Genomic DNA, 26,383 nt, shown 5'->3' with positions numbered 1-26,383 from the left:
GAGTTAAAGCTTAACTTTTTCTTCATAAGCACAAGTGAGCAATGTCTGTCCTCCATGAGCACAAGGGAGGAAAAAACAGAGCTTTGTAAAGACCAAATTGTGTCAGACCAATTTAATTTCCTCCTATGATAGAGTGATGGTCAAAGATGATAAAGAAGAAGAAATCGATATTATCTGTATGGGCTCGAGAAAGGCTTTTGATTTCATCCAACATGACATCCTCATCAATAAATTAGGAAGGTCTGGTCCAGATCATGCCACAGTTGGGCGAAAGCCCCTCTTGACAGAAAGGCTTTGCAGCAAGTGGGAGCTGTATGTCCTTCTGGGTTCAGTGCTGCCCCCGCCTTGGCATTCTGTTTGGAGGGGTACCATACTTGATAGGATGCCACCCAGAAGAGTTGTGAAAAGAGACTCAACCAGACGATAAGTCAAAGCGGGGATAAGAGTATATCTTTAAAAGGGGTGAAAGCATACCCAAGAAAAAGGAAGGTTAAATTCATTGAACGTACAGCATGAGAACACTTGGGCTGGAGAAGGAAAGGAAATGCCACCGCCACCATTTCAGGACATGTAAGGATCTAGACTCCCCGAATTCTAGAGCTAAAGGGACCTTTCACATCCAACTGCCCATCTTCCTCATTTTGCAGAAGGCAGCCAGCCTGAGAGAGGAAGTGAGTGCTCGAGGCTACACAGCTGGTTAGTTGTAGGACTGAGACTAGAACGGCTGGTCTGTGTCCTTTTTACTTCAACCTGCACTGTTGGCTGATACACACACACACACACACATACGGGTTCGTGGGGCATTTTTTATACTTCCTATCGCTCACCCATTTCAAACCTACAGTTCTATGATTTTTTTCAGTAAATGTGCCAAGTTGTGCAACCATCCCCATAAATCAACTTGAGAACATTTCCAGCACCCCACTGAGTCCCCTGGTGGCATTAAGGGTTAGATCCTGCCACCAGCTTTCTTCCAGCCCAAGGCAACCACAGCAGGGTTGTAAGTCCTTTGGTGTGATTCGAGACCTGGTCTAGAAGAGAGACTTTCGGTCTCTGTGGATTTGCCTTTTCCAGACGTTTCATGTAATGGAATCGTACAGTAGATGGTCTCCTGTGTCTGGATTCTGACTACTTTGCCTAAAGTTTTTACCGTTCACCCATGCTGTACATGTATAGGTGATCTGTCCTCTTTACTTGCCAAAAAGTATTCTGTTATATGGACACATTGTATTTTTTTTTTAAGATTTCATTTTATATTTGACAGAGAAAGAGATCACAAGTAGGCAGAGAAGCAGAGCAGAGAGCAGGGAGAGGGTGGGGAAGCAGGCTCCCTGCTGAGCAGAGAGCCCAATGCAGAACTCAATCCCAAGACGCTGGGATCATGACCTGAGCCGAAGGCAGAGGCTTAACCCGCTGAGCCACCCAGGCGCCCTGACATGTTGTGTTTTATTTATGCACCAGGTGGTGGACATTCAGGTTGTTTCTGACTTGAGGCCTTTATGAGGAATGTGGCTACTAGCGTTCATGTTTCTCTCTTTACTTTTTTATATTCAGTAACTTTCCCCCTTCACATCCATCAGATGTGTCCTCTTCACCTACTCTTTTTCCATCCTCATATGGACAGTAGAGTTCCCCCCGTTGGCAACCCAAGATGTTATTAATGTTCTAATAAATAGCCTCGGGGGATTCGATGGTCCAGAGAAGAAAAGGTTTGTTAATCTAATAAGAGTCTTTTATTCCAAGATGGCTTATGAGAAACTATTAGCCAAATGCCCTCCATCTTCATAGGAAATAAGTGAGAGGAATTGAATTTAAACCTCAGGGAAAACCACTTCAGCTGGGCGCGAGGAGGCTTGTTTTATGTGGCAGTGGTTGCTATCAAGTTAATTTGCAATATTATAAAAACAAAACCCATGTAATGTCCTCCGAGAGCAGCTCCTGTGAATGGGTTTACATCTGTCTGAGGCCTGATGGCCTTGTGATCCCCTAAAAGGAGGACAGTCCTCTTGGGGTGCTTTCTTCTGTGTGCTGAAGGAAGACATTTGGCCTTTGGTGTTCACAGAGGCCATTTCATTGTGCCCAGGAGACCAGATATTGGAGTCATTGTGTCATAAAACGAGTGGTTGGAGAGTTTTACACAAACCACAGGGTGTGGTGGAAGGACACATTGCTCCCGTGCCCTGAACAGAGCAAGGTCTCCCAGCTGCTGCTCCCTCCCTAACGATAGCTACTACAAGAGTGGTTGTTCAGTTCTAGAAATTCTACAGCTTACAGTGTAATTTCACATCTTCTCTCCTTTTGACTTTACATTCGAGCCTAGACAGCTCCCACTGAGAGACCGACCATCACGCGGCCGTTAGTTCAAAGCCCTTTCCAGCCCAAGTCTGTTCTGCAGATCTGCCCCTCTCTGCTCTTGAGCCCAGAATGGACCGTCATCACGTTGCAGTGTTTCTTAAAGACCACACATCCTTTAGCTCCTCTGCATTTTTGCTGTGCTCTCCCTTCACATCCCTTGTCTGTTCAGAAAGCTCTGGCTTGGCTCATAATCAGGCCTGCACGTTATCTCTTGTGTAGGTCAGTGTTCTCCTTGGCAGAATTCATCACTCCTTTTTTGGGTACCCACAGTCCTGGATAATAGAGCACACCACTTATCCTCAGTAGCTCATCTTCCCTGACTCTTTCTTTCCTTATCACAAATACTTTGTCTTTCAGTGGAATTCTGTGAAACTTAAATACCGAAGAATACTATATACAAATGTAATAGTTTGGTATTAATAGAAACGTGGGAGACTCCTGGGTCGCTCAGTCAGTTAAGTGTCTGCCTTTGGCTTAGGTCGTGATCCCAGAGTCCTGGGATCGAGTCCCACATCAGGCTCCTTGCTCAGTGGGGAGCCTGCTTCTCCCTCTCCCTAGTGCTCCCCCTGCTTGTGTTCTTTCTCCCTCTCTCTCTGACAAGTGGATGGATAAAATCTTTTTAAAAAAATAGTAGAAATGTGAATATAGATATTAGGTTATAATTACAACTAGTTTTTGGTGGGTGTTCCCAACCCTTGAGCACAGCAACCCTAATAATGTATTTGCCTTCATCTCCTAAACACTGAATCCAAGTCCTCATACTTAACAAGTGAGATTGAGTTAGTGTGAAGTGGGCATAATGAGATATTACCACCTCGTACACATTCCAGTCAGGAAGGGAGGGAGGGGTGAGAGGAAGGAAGGAAGGAAGGAAGGGCTGTTGGCTGGGCTGTAGAGAAATTGGAACCCCTGTGCACTATTCATAGGAATATATAATATCTACTGTGGAAAACAGTATGGTGGTTCTTCAAAAACTTAAAAACCAAATTACTCTATATGATCTGAGAGTTCTGGTAGAAGCAACCCAAGCATCCACCAATAGACAAGTGGATAAACCAAATGTTTCTTATACATACAGTGGAATATTGTTTAGCTCTGAAAAAGGAAATAAATCCCGACACCTGCTATAACATGGATGGACCCAGAACACATTACATTAGGTGAAAGAAGCGCATCATAAAGGGACAAATCCTATGTGCTTCCACTGATGTGAGGTCCCTAGAGCAGTCAGATTCATAGAGTCAGAAAGTAGAACGGGGCTTGCCAGGTCCTAGCAGGAGGAGGGAACAGGGAGTTCCTGTTTAATGGCGACAGAGCTTCAGTTGGGAAGATGAAAAAGCTTCTGGGGATGGACAGTGGTGACAGTTGCACAATGATATGAATGTACCTAATGCCACTCAACTGAACTCTTACAGTTAGGGCGGTGAATTTCCACGTTACGTGTACTTCACCACAGTTCCTAGACATTTTATTTATTTATTTATTTATTTATTTATTTGTAAAAATCATTTATTTATTTATTTGACAAAAGAAATCACAAGTAGGCAGAGAGGCAGGCAGAGAGAGAGAAAGGGAAGAAGGCTCCCTCCTGAGCAGAGAGCCAGACATGGCGCTCGATCCCAGGACCCTAGGATCATGACCTGAGCCAAAGGCAGAGGCTTGAACCCACTAAACCACCCAGGTGCCCCTGTTTCTAGACATTTAAATTCAAAACATTTAAATTTTTAAAAACAAGACACAGAGAAGTCTCTACTGGTTGGTTCCATTTGTTCAGGGCACGGCCATCAGTTGATGGTGTTTGATGTTGAGATAATGGTTACCCTGGGGAAGGAAGAGTAACTAGAAAGCAGGAGGAGGTTCTAGCGTATGGCCATATTCTATCTTTTGATCTGGCTGTTATCACATAGGTGTGTATGGTATGTGAACTTCTCCGAGCTCTCCAGTTGTGACTTGTAAGGTTTTCTATGTGTCTGTTATACTCCAAAAATAATTCCAGAAATGGAGATCCTTAGAGCCACAGCAGACTATAGAGTCAGACTCTGTGAGGCTGGGACCGGGGGACCCTGCATCTTAAAACCTTCCCTTCCAGGTTTTTCTTAAGAGCATTGGATTTGGGGAATCTTCACTAAAAGAAAGGGATCGGAGAAACAGCCTCCAATGCCCAAGAACCCCATTCTGCACTAATAATAAATATTCCTTAGAAAAGAAATTCTTGATATCTTGGAGTCACTTAGCTTCCCCAGTTGGGAAAACACCTATCATCTTTCAGGTGCTGAGAAATCAGTGATGTAGAGAAAGGTGTGAATGTGTATTTTAATATATTACATTTAAAATAGTATTTCTTATAATTTGTCATACGCACAATGACTCGCGAATATTTTGAGGCCCTCTAAAAACAGGCAGGTGCTAGGACCTAATGGAAGTCAGGCTTTCAGTAGGAGGGGAGACAGCACTATGGGGTGTGGTCCCCTGGAAGCAGGTACAGAAAAGCCAGTTCTTCCACCTGGAAGCTAATGAGACTCCATTTCAACTCTCTCCACACCACCTCCGAGACACCAGCAGCTTTCACACTTGCTTGTCAAACCAAAAGCATGTTTCTTGCAAAGGCTTTATTGGAAGGGGCCGATCGAGGTCTTGGGGAAGCTCTCGGAGGCCTTCTTAGAGGAGGTGGTCAGAGAAGAGGAGGAGGAGGAGGAGGAGGAAATATCGGAGGGATAGTTGGAGGAATCGTGAATTTCATCAGCGAGGCTGCAGCAGCTCAGTACACCCCAGAACCGCCTCCCACTCAGCAGCATTTCACGACCGTGGAGGCCAATGAAAGTGAGGAAGTTCGTCGGTTTCGACAGCAGTTTGCCCAGCTGGCGGGACCGGACATGGAGGTGGGTGCCACCGACCTAATGAATATTCTCAACAAAGTCCTTTCCAAGCACAAGGACCTGAAGACCGACGGCTTTAGCCTTGACACCTGCCGGAGCATCGTGTCCGTGATGGACAGTGACACAACCGGCAAGCTGGGTTTCGAAGAATTTAAATACCTCTGGAACAACATCAAGAAGTGGCAGTGTGTTTATAGGCAGTATGACAGGGACCGCTCTGGGTTCCTGGGACGTTCCCAGCTGCGTGAGGCCCTGCAGGCAGCGGGTTTCCAGCTAAACGAGCAGCTTTACCAAATGATCGTCCGCCGCTATGCCGATGAGGACGGCAGCATGGATTTCAACAACTTCATCAGCTGCCTGGTCCGCCTGGATGCCATGTTCCGTGCCTTCAGATCCCTGGATAGGGACGCAGACGGTCTGGTTCAAGTGTCGCTCCAAGACTGGCTGCAACTGACCATGTATTCCTGAAGCCGGCCCCTCCCCGAGGACGGGACTCCTGACAGCCTCGCCCTCCCGTCCCCACAGCGGCTGATGCCCTGTCCCAGAGTTGTCATTTCCTGCGAGCTCATATATCTCCCTGCATGCTTCTGAACTGGGACTGCCCCTTGGTGCTCAATTAAAATAGTTTTTTTTTTTTGTTTTGTTTTGTTTTTTTTTTTTTAATGAGAAATGTTCTGAGTGGTTTGTATGTCAGCTCTGTGAGATACTGGATGTGTAGGGATGTATGTATGGGGTTGGGGGGCGTGGGGCATAGCCCCCTTGGAATAGATTTTGATAGGGCATTGCTTATTTGGTGAGCGAATTCCAAGGAGCAGGAAACTTGTTGTCATTGAGAATGAAATCTTGAAAAAAGAAAACCCTGGAGTAAATCAAGAAAGCCTTCAAGAGACCTATTTTTCCCTTTAAAAAAGGTGAGGAGGAGTGAAGTTCAGAATCTGTTTTTCTCTTAATTTCACATCTGGTCTTTCCATTATGAAAAAAAGAGAGAGAAAAAAAGAGAAAGAAAAAGTGTTTTCCTGGAAGCCTATTTAACTGTATAGAAACAGGTTCAGAAATGAGAAAAGAAGCAGTTTCACGTAAGGGAAGTATATATAAGTTTTTAACAATAGAGCGACTGTCTGAAATTCCAGAATTCTTTAGTCCTGTTTCTCTAGTAAAATAAGCACGCAGCAAATTTGTTTTGTTTTGATGTATTTGTAAAGAGGGTCAGGGCATCGGGGAAGGAAGGGTGGACCCGTAGCCCAATATGTCAGTCTCAATCATTCTTCCACGCGCTTCATACAAAATCGGGCTTGCCCAACACATGTTGGCCTGCTCCTGTCGTGTCTTGCCCTGCCTCAGAGCTAGGAATGTTTTGTTGTTGTTCCTTTTGCGAAACTGTGGACAGAAGAAACATAAGTGAAGGAGCAAAAATAGGTGTTGGGGGGAGCATAGAGTGATCGGTTATTTGGTATATAAAGGAATATAAAGATGTTTAAGTACTGCTGAGTGTCACAGGGGTTCTCAGTCCGGACCATGATTCAGAATCACAGGGAGAGCTCTTGAGGAATACTGACGGCTGAGTCCCACTCCGGATGCATTGAAGAACAATCTTTCGAGGTGGGGCTTGGAGACGAGTATTTTTAAAGCTCCCCGGGTGATTCCAGTAAGCAGCCAAGGTCACCAGCCTGGGCAGTCGTCCCTTGCTTGTGTATGTATGGCCCTTGGTTTGGCTCTGTCATTTTGATTCAGGCGGTGATGATGGGGCGGGCAGAATCCAGAATGCCCAGCTAGGCAAGTAGACAGAACCACGGCGGCTGTGTATGCAAGGACTCAGTAACCCTCCCCTCTCCCCACCCCACCCCTGCCCTGCTATTGAATTGGTTCCCACCACTCCCGCTTCTTTGGCCCTCAGTGCATTCCCTCCCTCTCCAAAGGCTAGTTTAGAGGGTCCTCCTGAGTTTGAAGATCAATTCTTCCTTCCTCTTTTGACCCATTTCAAGGAAAGTTTTAACTCTGGAACTGATGTCATTCTCCTGTTAACAGTCCGCAGCGGCAGGTGAGAAATCCCCAGGGCCAGTTGGGAGAGGTTGGCTTTCGGTCTCCGTGCTCACCATCGTCACCATCGTCACTCTCATGGGATATTTATACAACACTATGTGCGTATCCTTCTGCGCAGAGTCAGGCCCAGGGACCGCGTCTGCCTTCCGCGAGGGACCTGTATGTGTAAGCTCGCTCCAGTGGGCTGCCCAGCCAGCTCTGCTCATACCAGAAGGAGGCTGCTGCCAACATCCACACGTATTGATTTCAGGATCCCCATGTTAGAATCAGCCCATTCATATGTCAGGCGCGAGCATAGGCATCTAGCCAAGAAAGGGGAGAGCTGCCAAGGTGCCTTTTAAGGCCTCAGAACATTAGGTTTATTATTTAACCTTTCCACATGATGGCTGCAGAAAGGGCAACTGAGCCTTACCCTGGTGGTCCTCAGTTATTTCTAAATATTTTATGAAAGTTAAGGCAGTTGCGTCGTGCTGGGGGGTGGTAGTAAGTATTTTTCGTGCTCCTCGGGTCAGGGGATTTTCTGCCCTTACAATTCCCTTCTTGCCCGCCCAGGGCAAAAACATCCTGAAGTCACCTCCATGTCCCTTCTGTTTTCTTCTGGATTTGTATAACGTTTGTATGGGTCACCCCAGACATTAGAGAAAATGCTAGAAAATCCAGTCTAAACTCCAGACTTTGTCAAGTACTCAAAACTTTGGCATTGCCGAGAACCGAGAGCCTGATGAGTAATTGAACTTCTTAGTATGTTTTTTTTTTTTTTTGATGAACATTTTTTAAAATTTATTTATTTTCAGCATAGCAGTATCAGTATCATTATTTTTTACCACACCCAGTGCTCCATGCAATCTGTGCCCTCTATAATACCCACCACCTGGTACCCCGACCTCCTACCCCCCCGCCACTTCAAACACCTCAGATTGTTTTTCAGAGTCCATAGTCTCTGTCTGATAGCCATTTGTATGTATTTTTTTAAAATTAATTTATTTATTTTCAGAAAAACAGTATTCATTATTTTTTGCACCACACCCAGTGCTCCATGCAATCCGTGCCCTCTATAATACCCACCACCTGGTACCCCAACCTCCCACCCGCCGCCCCTTCAAACCCCTCAGATTGTTAGGGGAGGTGAATCATGAGAGACTATGGACTCTGAACTTCTTAGTTTTTATCCAGTAGTTGACATTTTCAAGATAAGGGGGAAGAGTATTTACCTGATGATTTTTTTTTTTAAATTTTGTCATTTCTACATGGAAGCCTCCTTATAGGCTGAGACAAGGGTCTTTGATTCGTATCATTCCATCCCATGATCTTTGAGTTTCTAACATGAAGCAATACCATCGATGTAGTAAGTTGAAAATAATACTCAGCGATTTTAAAAAGCATGTGAAGTTGCACAGTCTCCATCTTTTAAATTTCAAAATACCCCATATGATTTCAAAAAACACCTTTATCTTAATGTGATCCACAGGATTCTGTAACCTGTAACAGCAGGAAAAAGAACGTAGGTCTGTACTTAACGCACGTATGCTGTGTACCTAAGAAAAGCAGATCTCCAAGAATATTCTAAATGTGTACATCATCTTAAAGGTCACATTTTAAATGTCTTGAGAAGTGGTGCATGTGTTTTTCAGAACTGCTTTTTTTTTTTTTTTTTTTAAGCCAGAAATTTCATCAGTAATATTGCACAGCTAACCTATGCTGGGGCCTTGAAAAAATATTCACGGATACACCTGCAGGGCCCTGATATTTAACACGTCTATTGATCTTGAGGTGCTTTCAGAATTACTTCTTAAAAGTGTCTGTGTTTAATGCTAAGTGGATTAAAGCAATTTAATTCTGAGAAAATTGGTAATGCAATTATGTATGTGGGTGGAAATACGCTCTTAATAAGCGTATTTGAGTAAACAGAATACCTCTTCCCAGACTCCTCTGGAAAACTGCAGAATTTACTGGATTTTGATAATAGTACTCTTTGGGATTTGTAGTCATCTTCAAAGACTCAAAGTTTTTTTCTGTTGGCTACTGCATAGTAGCTTCTGTTTTTAGGTGAACATCCCTGAATTGTTTTGATGGCATTGATTTTCTCTCCTTTGCAGGGATGATATCAATTATAACACACCAAAGACAAAATAGACCTATTCCTTGGGAGTTTACCATCTCTCAGTATATTCAGAACCGCATCCTTACGTGTTGCTGGACTTGGAAGCTTGTAAACTATATCCAGTTCAGTAAGAATGAAAATGTTGACTCAATCCAACTAGGAAAGGCCTCAAGGAATGGCTACCTGAGAATCAAACACAGGAACACCACCATTTGTTCCTTCTGAACCTTTAAATGGACCATGTCTGAACACGTGGTCTGCCTTCCCACTGGTCTGAGAAGCCAGCGTCGTGTGGTTATGGGGATAGCATGGTGCGGGGGCACTGGGAGATCACGGTGACCCCCAGCTTTCACTTCTGTGCTTTTCCAATCTGCTGACCACTAGGGAAGGCGTGGGCCCCACCATCTAGAGTTCCAGCCAGGCTCAATCATCCTTTCTCTTTGCAGTGACCCAAAACAAATCCGTAGTTGCTACTCAGGGCTGTCCTGGCTTCCAGATTAGGACAGATAATGGAGGGATTAGAGTCTCCTTCCAGAAAGCTGGGCTCCTCCTTTGAAATGTGGCCCTGCAATATTTTCAAGTCTAGATTTTTTTTTAAGTTTATGACTCTTCCTGAAAAGTTTAGTAGGTTTTTAAAGAAAAGAACCACAGATCTGAAGGATAATTTTTATCATGGAACTGATTTGAAATTATTTTTTTTTTAAAGATTTTATTTATTTATTTGTAAGAGAGAGTGAGAGCGAGCACAGGCAGACAGAGTGGAAGGCAGAGTCAGAGGGAGAAGCAGGCTCCCTGCGGAGCAAGGAGCCCAATGTGGGACTCGATCCCAGGACGCTGGGATCATGACCTGAGCTGAAGGCAGCTGCTTAACCAACTGAGCCACCCAGGCGTCCCCTGATTTGAAATTAAAGGAGTGTGTTTTGTTGTGTACTTTTAAATTATCTGTTTTTGAATGGATTTTATTAAGCTACTTGCTTTAATTTGAATGATTTAGAGTCCAATTATCTAAATTTTCATTGGAGTTCATGGTAATAGCAAGTTTCGTGACCTCAAATAAAGCTTATGACTCATTCTTTTTATTTAAAGTCAATTAATTAACATATAGTGTACTATTAGTTTCAGAAGGAAAGTTTAGTCATCAGTAACATATAAGACCCAGTGCTCATTCTATCACGTGCCCTCCTTAATGCTCATCACCCAGTTACCCCCTCGCCCTCGCCCCCCAACCCCCATCAACCCTCAGTTTATTGCCTATAGTTGAGTCTTTTATGGTTTGTCCCCCTCTCTGATTTCATCTTACTTTATTTTTCCTTCCCTTCCTGTATGTTCATCTGTTTTGTTTCTTAAAGTCCACATACGAGGGGCGCCTGGGTGGCTCAGTGGGTTAAGCCGCTGCCTTCGGCTCAGGTCATGATCTCAGGGTCCTGGGATCGAGTCCTGCATCAGGCTCTCTGCTCAGCAGGGGGCCTGCTTCCCTTCCTCTCTCTCTGTGATCTCTTCCCTTCTTCTCTCCTACTGTGATCTCTCTCTGTCAAATAAATAAATAAAATCTTTAAAAAAAAAAAAAAAGTCCACATACAAGTAAAATCACACAGTATTTGTCTTCCTCTAGCTGACATATTTCGTTTAGCATAGTTCCCTCTAGTTCCATCCACATCATTGCAAATGGTAAGATTCCATTTTTTGGATGGCTGAGTAATATTCCATTGTGTATGTGTATGTATGTATATATCCAGTAATATTCCATTGTGTGGTATGTATATAAAGCTATACACACATGCAACATCTTCTTTATCCATTAATCTGTTGATGGACATCTGGGCTCTTCCCATAGTTTGTGGACATTGCTGCTATAAACATTGGAGCTCAGGTGCCCCTTCAGATCACTACGTTTGTATCCTTTGAATTAATACCTAGCAGTGCAATTGCTGGACCATAGGGCTCTCATTTTTTTTTTATTAGTTAAAATGAATTAGTTGAATGGATTATTTCTAAGATTCCTTCCAGTTCAAAGTTTTATTATTCTGAATTGGGGAACTTAACAATGTATTATTGTATTGATCCAATAATAAAATACCTGAGAATAATTTCCATGCTGCTTTTTCCCCTTCCCATTACTAAGATGAAAACTTACCTATAATTTCCCGTGGGATTGACAAGGGTCTGCTTTTTGTCAGTCAAAACCATTCAGAGATAAGACTGTTAATGAGTATTAGAGGTCCAGAATATTACCTTGTTTTGTGAATAGTGGTGCTATGAAGGGTTCTTTACACTTCTCTTTCTCCATCTGCAAAATGAGTCATGGTGCTTGACCTCTGTGTCAGTGGTATAGATGAAAATTGTACGTCTCACCATAGACAACATAAATTCAGAAAAGTATTTACAATCATACAATTATGATTGCGTCCTCGTTGTCCATTGACCATTCTTCTACTCCTTCTTCAGACCTTCCATTCAAGACTTCTGTGTTGCCTCATAGAGGAAGCCAATTGAGGAACTAGTGCGTCTATTGGGAGTAGTAGTGTCTGTGGTTCAGTGAGCTGCTGGGGCATCTCAGCCCTCGATGGTGTGTAAGGAAATGAATGACAGTGTCCCAAGAAGGAATGATGTTCTCCTAAAACTCCACCGCCTCTAAAGTTGCTGGGGTCATGAAAATGTAGCTATTGGCTGTGCTGGTGATCACCCTGTGAATACATTTGTCGAAACAGATGAACTGTACCCTGAAGATGGGTGCTTTTCATTGATGTGAATGATACTTTTTTTTTTTAATTATCTTCCTCCCCCACCCCCAAAAAAAGTGTTTCAAGAAAAGGAAGAGAGGCGCCTGGGTGGTTCAATGGGTTAAGCATATGACTCTTGATTTTGGCTCAAGTCATGATCTCAGGGTTGTGAGATCGATCCCTGCATTGGGCTCCATGCTTAGTGGGGAACCTGCTTGAGATCTCTCCCTCTCCCTCTGTCCCCACTTTGTGTGCTGTCTCTCTCTCTCTCTCTCTCTCTTATATAAATAAATATTTTTTTTTAAGGGGAAGGAGGGGGCACCTGGGTGGCTCAGTGGATTAAGGCCTCTGCCTTCAGCTCGGGTCACGATCCCAGGGTCCTGGGATCAAGCCCCGCATCGGGCTCTCTGCTCAGCAGGAAGTTTGCCTCCCCACCCACCCACCTGCCTCTCTGCCTACTTGTGGTCTCTCTCTCTCTCTCTCTCTCTCTGTGTCAAATAAATAAATACAACTTTTTAAAAAAAGTTGGTGGTGGGGGGAGAAAAGGAAGAAAACAGCTCCTTTGTAGATAACCAGACAAAAATAGAAGTCAGTTGACCTGAGTTGTTGTTTCAGGAATAAACCCTGTTCCTTAAGGCCCTTAAGGGAAATCTTTAAAATATCTTTGTTTCTAAGGTCTCCGGTCGGAAAGGGAAGTTAAATTGTTCCTCCTTTTAGTTCCCACCCGCCGTAAGATAAAGGAATAATATAAAAGCGACTCTTAATCTTTTGAGTCTTGGTTGCTTTGAGGAGCATGGCCAGAGCTTCAATTTTTCTTCCCTAAAAACATGTACACACCAAAACTACACACCTTGTCAGGGGCTTCATGGCCTCCCCTTTCCCCAGGCTCATCTGTGAAACCACAGTGAAGAACATTTGCCTTAGTTTTAAAGTGAACCCAACGTAGTGTGCTAAGCAGTGGAAACACGCCGCCACACAAAGAAACCAGTCCTTGCCCTGAAGGAACTCCTGATGGTGGAGATGCCGATCCTTAGTCACAGTTAAAGATTACGCTCTTATTGACGCCAAACATCATTTGTTCATCTGTCAAGTGCTGCGCTAGCTTTGTTGTTCCTAGTTGACACTTGATCTTGGAATTCATCACTTGAAGATTTGGCTGCCAAAAGGCTTCTGACACCTGGGATTATCATCACAGGGCTTGTGTGCAGGTCTCTTTCCTTCTCCCCACTTCGTCCTCAGGGTTCCTGTCTAGGGAGTGGTTCATGCGTAGGACACCCTGCTTTCGGTCAGCTTGACTTAGAATCATCAATGCCTTCTTCGTTGCAGTTGTGAAATACCTTCTGCGGTATATAGATAAGTTCAGGGTCTCCTGGGTCTAAATGCTTCTGTTCATTACTAAGCAGAAATATATCTTTCTTCCTTCTGAATTGGGAACAGGTGGACCCCTGGCTTGCTGTTTGCTCTCAGTGCAGAGTTTTTCCCAAGCAGGCTCAGAGCGTAATGACATTGAGCTGTGTGACATGCCTGGGTTTCACCTTTGGGGCTGTGATTAGTAGTAATTCAACTAGTGGGCCCGCTAATTGATTTCTCCCCTCCTTCCACAGAATCATGACGGCAGTATCGACTTCCGCGAGTACGTGATCGGCCTGGCTGTCTTGTGCCACCCTGCCAACACAGAGGACATCATTCAGGTGGCATTTAAGGTATTGTCAACCCCCCCTGAAAGCCTCTCGGTCTGCCTCATGAACAAGCGTTGACGCGAAGCATATTCTTTGAAAATTAGTGAAATCTGATAGTCGAGTTTATAGATCCACTGTGCCGTGTACACGGGAGTAATGTGATGACGACCGTAGCTCCCAAGAATAAAGAAAACACAGCATAGGGAAAGCATCAAGGGAAGGCATTGAGACTGGAGAGCAGGTGATTTCACAAATTAGCTTTTAAAATGATTTCTGTCCAGCCTCTCCATTTTGGAGCCCCAAAGTTCAGTTTATAAATAAATACCACCTGTCACCAGCCAGCCTAATTCACCATCTGGAAAGTTCCCATCTATCCTGATTTTCTCACTCTGTGTGCCAGAGATATTTTAAGTGCTCTTTTCCAGGTGTAGTTGATGGTGTGGTGATGGGGTCCCATGAGCTTCCTAATACACGTCCCGGGTCCCCACCCTGTGTGTTTTCCCGTAGTATCACGTGTATTTCCACAGCGGCATCGGGGAAGGGGGTGGCCGATGAATAAGACCCCGTCCCCAGCAGGACTGGTTGGAGGGCTGAACTTTGAGGACTCAGATGCCTGTTTATCCTGCCCACGCCCAAGAGATAGGGGGAAGAGACACTCCCAAAATGTGTTTTTCATTTTTCTGTGATAAATGGGGCTTCTAATTAGTCTTGGAACTAATTAGAATTAATTAGGTGTCTAATTAATATTTAGGGAGGATGTTCCTAAGGTTGTGTAGCCTGATCTCAAGTGAAACAAGACTTGATTTCCCTGCTTGTCTGTGTACCGAGTCGTAGGTACAGACCCATCCTGACTTGGCTGTCTCTCCGCTTCCATCCGCCATGACACCCGAGGGCCTTCCCTCTTCCTGTTTCCTACTCTCCTCTCTTCTTGGTTTCTGAGAAGAATATCCCACTGTGATTCTGACAGGTTTTCTTTCCCCTCTATCATCTAGAAAAACCCTCTTTCTCCAAGAGTCCTTTGTCACGTTTTAGAGGCCGCTGGAGCCCGCCTCAGGAATGTTCCCGCATTCTGCCATTGACGGAGGAGTCCCCGGGCTTTCTTTTTATTTCAGATTGGTTTAAACTGAGTTCACTGCGAGGCCCGTAAAGAACTAAGTGGTTGATGCTTAGCAGATGGTCATAAGGCAAGGGCCAGAACTTTTTCCAAGTTTAAAACGTTTGGCTTTTACAGACTTATTCATCATAAAACCTAAAATTATACACATAGCTAACTTATTCCAATCCAGATATTTCTGTCTGTGTTTTGGGATTGTATTCGTAATTATAAGTTGAGCTGAGCAAACGGTCAGTTTGGGTTTACCGATGAAAGATCCGATAGAAAATTTGGCCCTCGAGCCCAGTAATTATTGTTTTTAAAGACGTCGTGAGATTTTTCTCTAGCCTAGACCTTGGTCTGGTGTGGAGGAGGGAAGCAAGAAGGACTTAAAACTATAATTAGCCCTTTTTCCAGTAAGACAAGGATCGTGCTCTACGTTGCTTCTTTTTGCCACGTTCTCGGTCAGGGGTGTTGGATGTTTTTGAAACTATTTTGGCACACTTGTATTTTTTAATGGAGTGTTGTCCTTTTCTATGCACAGGACCCTGTCACTTCCTTTAATCTGGGAAGGCCTTCACAGTGAACTCGCAATCCCTGAGCCTATTTCGTCGTCACAGAGACCTGCAGAGCTAAAGGATTAGCTAGAGTTCTTCAGCCATGAGCAACGGACATGCGCCATGGCCGAGACACCTGTCCTAAGGCCGGGGAGGGGGTTCCAACCAGGGTCAGCTTGGAGGCAGCGAGTCCACAGGGCCCGTGTGTGAGTGTGAGCACCTCCGCCTCTGCCCTCAGTCACACTCCAGGGAGGGTCCCGTGCTTGCTGGACAGACAGGATGTCTGGGCTGAGGGTCCCGCCGTATTCCAAGCAACGGACAGATCTCATTCCTCAAAGGAAACTGGGTTCTTGAGCTTCCTACCAGGGCCCAGAGCATGGGATTTACCTTAGATCTGGGAACCCTGTAGCCAAGAGACTATCGGGAGTGATGAGTGATGCATAACAGAGGGAAAGTGGGCATTTCTCTGAGGGGCCCAGGCTGGGGCAGTCATGACGAGGCCAGAGGGAGAGAAAGAAAAAGCACCCAGTATGGACACGCAAAGGGACTTTCCACAGAAAGGAGAGCCACCAGAGCACCAGACGTGACAGACAGAGTGCAGAGGATCGTGTCAGAATGGATGGCCTCTCAGGAAAGCTTAGCACCCGTGAGGAGTGGGCGAGGCTGGCTCGGGGAGCGGGGGGATCTCCTGGCAGTTACTGCTGGAAGTCCAAGCCCGTAGAGAGCCCTGGGCTGCACTTTGTGCAAACAAATGCTAAGCCACTTTTCACTCTGTGGCTGTCTTGTTCCTCATATGGGGGCTGGGGGACAGAAAATAAGCAAGCCCCTGCTTTCTCAGCTGGGGCAGCAAATCAACAATGTCAAGTGCTAGAGTTTTCTCCCACTCTGGTGGACAGTTAAAACACTAGTCAGTTTGTGCTTGTGGTTCTTTTTGTGATGATCACACCTTATCTAATGCCTCTGGTCGTGTGTTTGGTCAGAAGCAGAGGCCTTAATGGCCAGCGCTCTAGATGTTGCCTGCCAGCTCCACCACCGACCAGTTGGTGACCTTGGGAAAGGGACCCCACTGTCTTGGGCTTCAGCTTTCTTGTTGGGAAGCCAGGGCTAATGACAGTACCTGCCCAGCATAAGACTGTGGTGAGGATGTCATCGGGTAATACAAGGACAGTGACTTGAACACTTCCGGTCAGGGCCTGCTGGGAATCGGAGCTGGCATCATTTAAAACCATGAATGCCCAGGAGAAGATTTTGAATATGGGATAGTAATGATCTAACAACGATCAGAGTTTTGCTGCTTGACTTTCGATCCGTCGCACCCACTGCCTTTTCCTTTCGGCCTATAAACATGTTCAGACTCTCCCTTCCTAAAGACAGCCTCCTTCTGTGCTTGGCCAATGCCCCCCCTTCCCTCCTTCCTGTTATTCCAGGAGCCCATGCTGGTTGTCTCCACCGCTCACCTCTCTCCGTTCCCGGCCTCCCATGACTACCTGGCCTCCCGTTCCCTGAAGCCGCGCTTCCCCAAGGCACCCGGACCTCCTAACTGCCATACCGGCAACTCTCTTTGCTTCTAGCCCGGACTCACTGTGGTGTTTTGCTCAGTGGGCCTCCACCGCCCTCAGAGCGTCTCCCTCTTTCCAGAAAGCCCTCCTGAGTCCCAGTGGCACACGATCCTCCTTTCCGGTTCTCTCTGAGGACTTCTTCTGAATCTTTTTCTTTTTTGTTGGCCAGCTCCTCTTCCCTACACACACTTGAACCCTTGCTGCTCCCGGGCTTCCTGTCGCTTTGCGCATTCTCTGCAGATAAGATAAGCTCTAGTCCCCCCCCCCCCCCCCCCGCCGAGTTGGCAATACTTACCGGAAGTCATGGTTCGAGCCTCGACCGCTCTCCTGGGTTGAGGTGCTCCCTCTCGTACCTCCCCCTGGCACCTCTGACTCAAGTCTAACCTCTCCAGGTCCAGCTTTCAATCTCCCTCTCTGGGGAGCGGACCCCCACGTCCCCCCAGGGGCCCAAGCCAGAGCACCGCAGGCCACTCTCGCCCCTTCTTGCCGTCCCCACAGGGCCCCGACTGCTAGCCAACCCCCACCTTTGCGTCCTCGTGAATTCTGCCCCTTCCCATCCTTCCTGCTTCTCCACCCCCACACTGTTCATTGCTTTCCCTGCCTCTAGACTTTCCAAACTCCTGACTCTAATCCATCCTCCACACTCTCAGTGCCACACTGTCATAATCCCACAGGGTGAGGTGAGGCGTCCTGCCGCCATCATGGCCTGATTCCTGCTTGTCCATCCACCCCCCGGTCTGAGCCCCCGGCAGTCACTACCAGCCCTCGTCGGTTCCAGGAGTATCTCTTGGTGTTCTAAGACCCAACTCAACCTGTCAAATGGGTAGAGCTTTCCCTGACCTCTTTCAGGGGATTCATCTTGTTCTCCCCAGGACTCCCACGCCCTTGGGTCTCACTGTTGTTGAACCCCGTGCTTTCCTTCTGTCTCTTCCCACGACCAAGCCAGGTGTTTGCGAGGGCAGCAAAGACCACTCTTCCTTCAGATACTTCTCCCTCACTCCTGGCACAACCGATCTGCGAATTACTAGACTTTATTTTCCGAGATGATTCCGTACCATATTGCTCTGCTCATCATTATGTGTTATTTTCTCTTTCCTTCAGCTCTTTGACGTCGATGAGGACGGCTACATATCAGAGGAAGAGTTTACCACCATTTTGCAGGCTGCCCTCGGGGTGCCCGACCTGGATGTTTCTGGTCTCTTCAAGGAGATAGCCCAGGGGGATTCTGTGTCCTACGGTGAGTAGGCAGTCTGGTTTCTACGTTAGTTGACTAGGAGGGGAACCAGACTACGCATAGACCCTCACGCAGGAGTGTGGTTTCCCTCCCCTAATAGAATCAACCATAGAAATAGCAGGAATGCTGATGACAACAGCAGCAGTAGCAGTAGTGGGGTAAGAGAAGCTAATTACTGAGAACTTACACGCTGAGTACTCTTCTAACATTTTTAAATAAATCTTTACAGCAAGTTTGTTTAATCAGCACATTTAATATTATTTTATTGAATTTATGGAATTTGACTTATCATCAGCTAGAGAATGTCAGAGCCAGGATCCAGAAACCAAGAGTCACTGTGGTCAAGCAAAACGGAGCAAGTGAACTAGAATGTTTGTAACTCCACTAGAGGGGGACAGACTGGGACACCAACAGTCACTACAGCGGCAAACCTGTCTGTCACCATGTTTGTCGTTAGCAGCTTAAGTAAGCTTTCACGTAGGCTCGTTTTCTCCTGCCCCTTGGATAGCACTCCTGTGAGGTCAGGACCATCATGGCGGACGAAGACCCCATGGCCAAATGGCAGGTCTGTGCGTCAGGGATCAAGCTTTCTCCAGATGGCTTGCTTGGTCCACATGTCAGTTTCCATGTATTTCCTGGTACAGTCGTTGAGAAAACCACACCTGAGTGGAGACGCCTAGCTGACTGTTTCCCTGTCTTAGCTCTGATGTGGTCATTCATGTCAGGTTGGCTTCTCTTCCCCCAGCCTTTGCCCTCACCCCCTCCCATAGGCTGTCGGGGGATTCCTCTGGAACGCCTCTTTCCTCATGGTGTTCAGAGAGTTTTCGCTGTTAACTTTCATGGAATGGGGGAATTAGATCACACACTTTTCTTACTCTCTGTTGTTTTTTTGGTTTTTTGTTATGTTTTGTTTTGTTGTTTTTTTGTTTTTACTATCATTCTGCATGCCCTTTATTCTATTTGAGGTAATTAAATGCCTAGGGCACTTACTCTCCTGAGTTCATAGAAGGAAGGAAGGAAGGAAGGAAGGAAGGAAGGAAGGAAGGAAGGGGAAAGGAGGGGAGGAGAAAGAAAATGGGAAGTACACACTGAGAGAAAACGCAAGAGTCATAAACCCCATGTGTACTAATTCTCTGTCCATTTTCCTTTCACAAGTAAGACTCTTTATTGATCTGAGCTGCCAAATATGGAACACTTATTTGAAGTGACTGTTTCAAATAATGTGGAAGTTACACCACAAATGATTTGTTAGGTAGGCATAACTTTACCTGTTGATTATAACAAATTTTTAGGGAAATCTGCTTTGTTTTTTGGAATTCAATCTTTTAGTTTTAGTATACACACGGTATCTCCCTTTCCCCAATATCATGCCAGTTTCCTTTTTCGCAGCAATGCTTAGAGGTGTGTAAGTAAGATTTTATGAAAGAATAACTATTGAAATGTGTCAGAATATGACCATCTAAATTGTTTTCCTTCTCAATTTTCCATTTAGATAAATTAATTGATTTCCACAATTCCACACATTAGCCAATTCACAGCACTTCTTCTAGAAATGAGTTACCTTTTTTTGGAAATGAATTACTTCTTAATGCCACTGACATCCCAAAAAAGACAGAGACCTTGATCTTTTGAACAGATCCCAAGTCTTGAAAGACAGACTTTGGTTTCAGCAGATCAACTCTCATGTGTCATTTCCACAAAAGTCCTCTGTGCTTCCATCACTGAAACAGACTCATGCAGGTGAACCTTTATTTTGGATGTTAAGAAAAAAATATCTAAAGACCATGTTTGTAGCTTGCCTGATTTGGAAACATAAAATGGTCTTTGAATGCAAAATTACGTTGCAGTTGCAAAGAATGATTCGGACTCAGTCCAATGGCTTCCTTATTACTGAGACCTACTTCTGTCTTGAAGAGTTGTTAGTGTAACATGCTGTGAAGTAGACTCTGGGTTATCAGAGGATTTAAAAAAAAATAAATAGAAATAGATCATGGGGTTAAAAATCCTTTTATTAGAGAGCCAAATAGGTTGCGGATTCAAAGTCTAGGCTCCTTTTGCTGTATAAGCTCAATAAAGTTTTCTCCATCCAAACAGAAGAGGAGAGAGGGATTTCAGAGTGGAGGGGAGCAGCACGTTTCAGAAACTCCAAGGTATTGGAGGCTCGACATTCAAACTCTGCTGGTTAACTTAGTTAGCCTTCTATAGCTCTACCCTAGTTCCTAAACCTAGAACACCCAAGACATAAAGGGGCCCACCACTCCACATTCCCGTGATATGATCATTATATATTGTATGTTTTACTTGCCTTTATTGCTCAGAAGTCAGGGCTCAGCTTTTCAAGACTGTGTATTTGTATACCAGAATGAAGGGTGAAAATAGTTTTAAAAACCAGTACAAAAAAGTCACAGGCAATAGCATTTTTAAACATTTTGTATTATAAAAACTGGTAACCATTCAGTAAACTAAATGAAACATAAACACAGAGGGTAACAGGCTTTCATAAAGCAAGCAGTTGTGTTATACTCCTGCTCAGGTCAAGAAATAGAGCTTTTCAAGAACTCTGGACGCCCCCGGGCTCCCTTTCCCAGCGACAGCCCCTTCCTCTCTCCTACAGGGAGGCATGGCTGATCTGACTTTAAAAAGAATACTGTCCCTTGCTTACTTTTCAGCACATCACCGCAAAGTCTTTAAGTATTGTATGTTCGTTTTGCCTGAGTTTTTGAACTTCACAGAAGGGACTCCCATAGTGTATGTTGTTTGGTTTTGGGCTGTTTTCACTCAACATTATGGCTTTAAGGTGTATCCATAGTGTTACAACACAGCTGTTCCTTCCTCTTCATTGCTATAAAGCCCTTATGTCCCATGAACATGCTACAAGTCTCCATTTCCGCTGTTGACAGACACCTGAGTGGTTTCATTTCTCACCTGTCATAAGTAACTGTGGCTGTGAACTTTCCTGGGCATGTCCCCCAGTCACAGCGGGCACACATTTCTCTAGGTTATACACTTTGGAATAGAATGTACGGGTCATGGAGTATGTGAGTCCTCAGCTTTTCTAGATAATGGAAAAGTCATCTTGCAAAGTGGCTGCACAGTTTCTAAGAGTGGAGTGAGAAGATTTGGCGATAATTGTATTATTAAGGTCATATATGAATCTGTCTCATGTCAAAAGAAGATTCACCTCTGTTTATTGGAGTTTGTTTGTTTTTCCCTCCCTTTCAGAGGAATTTAAAAGTTTTGCCCTAAAGCATCCAGAATACGCTAAAATATTTACAACCTACCTAGACCTCCAGACATGCCATGTGTTTTCATTACCGAAGGACGTCCCACCAACTCCCTTGTTCGCCAGCAATAAAGTCAGCCCCGAAAATCATGACGAGAGCCCCTCAGACAAAAAAGATGACTGAAAGCAAATATTCACAAGAAGGGAAGGATTTTTCCTTGAAATTGCGAAGGCATTTGTTGATAGTGTTTTCAAAGTGATTTCTGAGTAATGGTGTTTAAAATGAAGAGCTTTTTTAAAAAAAAATAAAAATGGTAGCTTTTCTTATTAAAACGCTTTTATCCACGTATGTGTATTATTAAGTAATATTCCCTTTCTTTTATGTTCTCTTGTGTTGTACCAAGGGGTTTCCTGGTGACAATGATGTTTTTATGGATTTTCCAGTTTAATTTGCAAATGCAAATGAATGAAATGATCTCATTTATTTACTGATGAACATTAATCAATGCTGCAGAGAGTTTTAAAAAGTGCGAACACTCTTTAATCTACTTCCCTCTGAGGACATAATTGAGAGTGTTATCTCAAACCCCTTCCCATTCCGGAAATAGGAACGCTGCAGGATCTTATGCCTCTAACTTCCCAGATGCATTCTTTCATTTCTAGTTCAGTTTCTTGGATCACGGAATATGACGGATTGGAAGGGAGAGCTCCCGTTAATTCGATGAGACTTCTTAGAACTCATGTCCTCTTAATTGCAGATTTCCTTACCCACCTGCGAAGGAAATCATATCGTTCTACAGTTTAGATCTTTGTGTTAAAGAGCAAGGCTCTGGCCAAAGGCTAAGTGGGAATTGCCTTATTGCAGGTAACCATGACTGCCTGCCTGGTGAGAACATGAATCACTTGCCACAAAGTTTAGTTTGAGGAGGGGTAATTCAGAATGCAGGGCTTCCCGAGGAAGGTGAAGCAACAGCTTAACCCCCTGGCAAGAAGCCAGGCAGTGACCCCTTTCCTTCAGGTGACACAGTAATCTCCCCCAAGTGCCGTTTTTATTGGATGTCACGCATCATACCTATTGTTAATGTCACCCGCATTTGAAATTTTGGGAACAGAGTATCAATTTATATAATGCGATGTACAAAAAAGAATAGTTGGTTCATTTCCGAATTCTGTCATTGAATTCGGTCTCCTTGTATTGGTGGTGTTTCTGAATTTATTGCCGATTTACCCCCAAACTCATTTTTTAAAGCCATTTGTGAAGCAGAGGGGGGACTCGTCACAAGGGGTGAGCCATCATTTCAAACTAGTTTTACACATTAAGCTATGAGTGTTCTAATTTAATGAATGAATTTGGATGTTAAATGTGTTATCCTTCCGTGTACAGGGCTGTTTGCTTTTTCTCTGTCTTAAAGCTGTGTAGACAGAATATTGAATGAGCTGAAAACAGTTGCTTCAGTAATTAGAAAAATACCTCTTGATAGTAGTGTCTGCATATGCAGTGAGAAGGATGTACTACTCAGGTACCCTGATTGCTTTTTATCATAGAAAAGCCACACATTACTCCTGTGACTTATGAAAAAGTAGCATTCTAAACCAAAAGTTTTCTATGAGGCTCTTGAAAACGATCCCTTTGTTTTACTGTCTTAAAATAATATCTTATGCTCTTGAAGTCCACTTCTGCCAATGTAATATTCCTATTTTATTATGTTACTTGAATAAACAAACTTGCTACATAAAATTCTTGGCAATTAAAAAATTCTGTTTTTGCCATTTTGTCACAAAGGTAATATTACCTTTTTAATATCATGGTTTGAACGTGTTTGCATATTTATGACTGTGATTCATCATTCTTGTTTGCATTTAAGCTTTATGAAATGTCAGGCATGATATGACTGTAATGAAAAACTCAAATTTTAGCCAAAGTTGTAATAGTTAGTATCCTTAAGGCAGCTGACTTTCAGCTGGTGGGGCGTGTGTGATAACACAGTCAAAATCATCAAGGTCCCTGTAGCTCAGGCCTCTCCTTTAGGTTTCCTTCCAAGAGGCTTTTTTCTCCTTTAATTAGGAATCAAATTTCATTAAATCAGGTCAGTACACTATGGTTTCCTCTCATCGCTTAAAAAAAAAATAGGTTACTCTTTGAAATGAGAAATACTAGATCCTAAGTCCTATACACCATAAAAATTTCAATCAGAACAGTCCTGTTGCAGAGTAATGACGTGCTACATGCTTATGGACCCAACGGCTAGCATTATGTGTATTTCATACTCCTCTGCCACTGTTTCTAGAGTTTTGGAAGGCTGGCTATGACCGCTAGCAGTGGTCTCTATCACGGATACGGAAAAGAGATGCCTCCCTTTTAGAATTCAGGTGGGCTGCCGTCTGCGGGAACACTGGCTCCCAGACTGGGAAACTCTCCCCTTCACACTACTGCAAATGCAAGGTGGGAAGTTGGCACTCCAGGCAGGGTGGACAGGCGGGCTCCCTACCAGAAAAATCCTTGTGTAGGGGCGCCTGTAGGGTGGCTCAGTCGGTTAAACTTCCGCCTCTTGATCTTGGCTCGGGTCATGATCTCAGGGTCGTGAGATTGAGCCCCGGGTTGGGTTCCGTATTCGGCACAGTTTGCTTAAGATTTTCCTTCTCCCTCTCCCCCTCCCCCCATGTGCTCTCTCTCCCTCTCTATAAAATAAAATAAAATAAAATAAAATAAAATAAAATAATAAAAATTTTTTTTCAATCCTTGTGCGTTTGTTTATATTTAGCAATCGCCAAAGAGGATTAAAAAAATCCTGAGTCAGAAACCATTCCCTAGGAAAGGAGACATAGTTAGAGTCTCCCCTGCCCCGGGGCCATTTCTGATCTCTTAGATAAAGTTCCATTTTTTTGTTGTTGAAATGTTATACGAGGGGGTAAGTCGGCGCTGCTTGTGATCTGATAGAGGTGAAAGCCCACAGAGTTCTTGATCCAGTATATAGCTCGCAGACTTGAGCAAATACGGTCATACCCCCCAGACCTCGTGTCCCTTCTGGCCCTTTTTATGTAGAGCTTGTTTCCAGGTGATCCATAAACCTCTTGAGTGTGTGTGTGTGTTGGGGGGGAACGTGCTCTAACAAGTGTCTCCCCTACACTGGGATGCCAGCTTGCTATTTTTTCTAACATGGGAACCTCAGCACGTTCTTCTCATGCTGATGAAAGAGTCTGTGTGCAATAGAAAAGATAACAAAGAAAAGAACAAACAAAAGAATCGTGGTTACTTCTACTGCCCCAAATCTACAATTACTAATTTTTTGCAATGTTTCATTGCACCCTTTTTTCTAGACACTCTTACATTATCAAGATAACGATATGCCTGTTACTTTATGCTCTGCTTGTTCACCTTTTACGAGGTCATTAAAAGGTCCCATAAAGGTACATTTTACACTGTCCCTAATATTCCATCAGATAGCTAGAAGATAATACGTGTGTGATATTCTCCTCAGACTGAACATGAGAGTTTGGTTTTCATTTGGGGATATTACAAAGATCCGACTCAGTACTCCATAATGGTTCATAATGAGAAATAGTTTGTCAATGGATTTATTTATGATTTCCAAATTCTAAAACGAAGATTTCACTAAAGATATTATAATTATTAAATTTCATCTTAAGCTAATTTTATTGCAGGAAAACAATTGATATTGTTATCCCAGATTACATAGAGTTTGGTCATTTTGACGTCATGTAGGGGTTCACAAGTTCATGTCTTTCAAAGGTAAGTACAGGGGTGTCTGGGTGTCTCAGTGGGTTAAGCAGCCTACTCTTGATCTCAACTCAGGTCGTGATCTCAGGGTCATGGGATCAAGCCCCACTTGGGCTCTGTGCTGGGTGTGGAGGCTGCTTAAGAGTCTCTCTTTCCCTGTCGTTTTGCCCCCACTCCCCAAAAGGTAAGTACATTTCATCTTTTAAAAAATATTTATTTTTCCCTTTGCAAAAGTAACAGACTTACTAATTATTGTAATAAGTAATAACAACAATGGCCACCAGTCTGGAGTGCTTACCATGTATTAGGCATTGTGCTAAACGATTTACAAGTATAATTCATTTAAAGACTTAATGAAATATTGGTACTGAACAAAATTTAGAGCAATCTTTAAGTCACTCATTTAATGGCAGAGCTTGGAATTAAAGCTGATTTTGTCGGACTACGAAGGCCATGATTCTAATCATTTACATATAGCATCACCGTTGCCATATCTATAGAATTTATAGATTAGTATCTGCTATATACATTTTCCTCCTTGTGGTCCTAGATACCAAATTTTGACTGAGTACTTAAAGGGAAGAGCGACAGAGGTGGTTCCAAATGGCTCTGGGCAATGGTTGATATTGGAAAAGATGGGTAAACTGAGGCCCACGATAGGGCAGCTGAAAATCCAGAAACCTTCCCATATGAATAATCCAAGTTGCTGTAAATCAATGGAGAGGTCAACTTCAGGATCCTATGGTCATCTTTTCCTTTGTGGATAGTGAAGGAGCATGGGTGCTTTCCTTCTTATGGGTCCCTCTGTTGTGGGTCACTTTTTAGTCATGTCTCTGCTCTCAGAACAATGTTACATGACCAGTAAGGTCACGTTGGAGGGAACTGAAGACCAAGTCAAAATAAGAATACCTTCATCCTCGTTGTTCTGGAGGCTCCCCTTTGCTGTTCTCCTCACTTATACCTTTGCCCTCCTATAAATTCCCTTGCCAGACCGAGAGCACCATGATTGTCCCAAAGCATAAACCAATTACCACTTCTCCGGTAAATGTTTTCAAAAGCCGCCCATTGCAGTTTGGACACAATCCCAAATATTCAACATGGCCCTCAAGGCCCTACATGGTCTGGCCTCCCTTCTCTGGAGGTCTAGATCTTGACCGTCTTCTGTCTCTCCCTCACTGAAACCCTACTACCCGCTCTTTCCTTTCCT

General features: G+C 44.2%; 2 protein-coding genes across 2 annotated transcripts in view; both read left to right on the top strand.

Annotated features, from left to right (window-relative positions):
* Window positions 1–23,175, top strand: part of LPCAT2 (lysophosphatidylcholine acyltransferase 2) — a 67,378-nt gene extending 44,203 nt beyond the window's left edge. Inside the window, exons 12-14 of the mRNA XM_059150966.1 lie at window positions 13,697–13,795; window positions 18,082–18,217; window positions 21,437–23,175. Coding sequence (XP_059006949.1) covers window positions 13,697–13,795; window positions 18,082–18,217; window positions 21,437–21,621 — 420 coding nt within the window. The 3' untranslated portion in view covers window positions 21,622–23,175. The remainder of the gene's footprint in view (window positions 1–13,696; window positions 13,796–18,081; window positions 18,218–21,436) is intronic.
* Window positions 1,669–8,085, top strand: CAPNS2 (calpain small subunit 2). The gene has a single exon (XM_059150967.1). The coding sequence runs from the start codon at window positions 4,869–4,871 to the stop codon at window positions 5,697–5,699; it is 831 nt and encodes a 276-aa protein (XP_059006950.1). The 5' UTR covers window positions 1,669–4,868; the 3' UTR covers window positions 5,700–8,085.
* Window positions 23,176–26,383: the final 3,208 nt, after the last annotated feature.

The sequence above is a fragment of the Mustela lutreola genome, chromosome 16, assembly GCF_030435805.1.
Source record: "Mustela lutreola isolate mMusLut2 chromosome 16, mMusLut2.pri, whole genome shotgun sequence".
Lineage (NCBI taxonomy): Eukaryota > Metazoa > Chordata > Mammalia > Carnivora > Mustelidae > Mustela > Mustela lutreola.
Note: the sequence above shows the minus strand (reverse complement) of the source record. Positions and strands in the feature narration are given on the sequence as shown.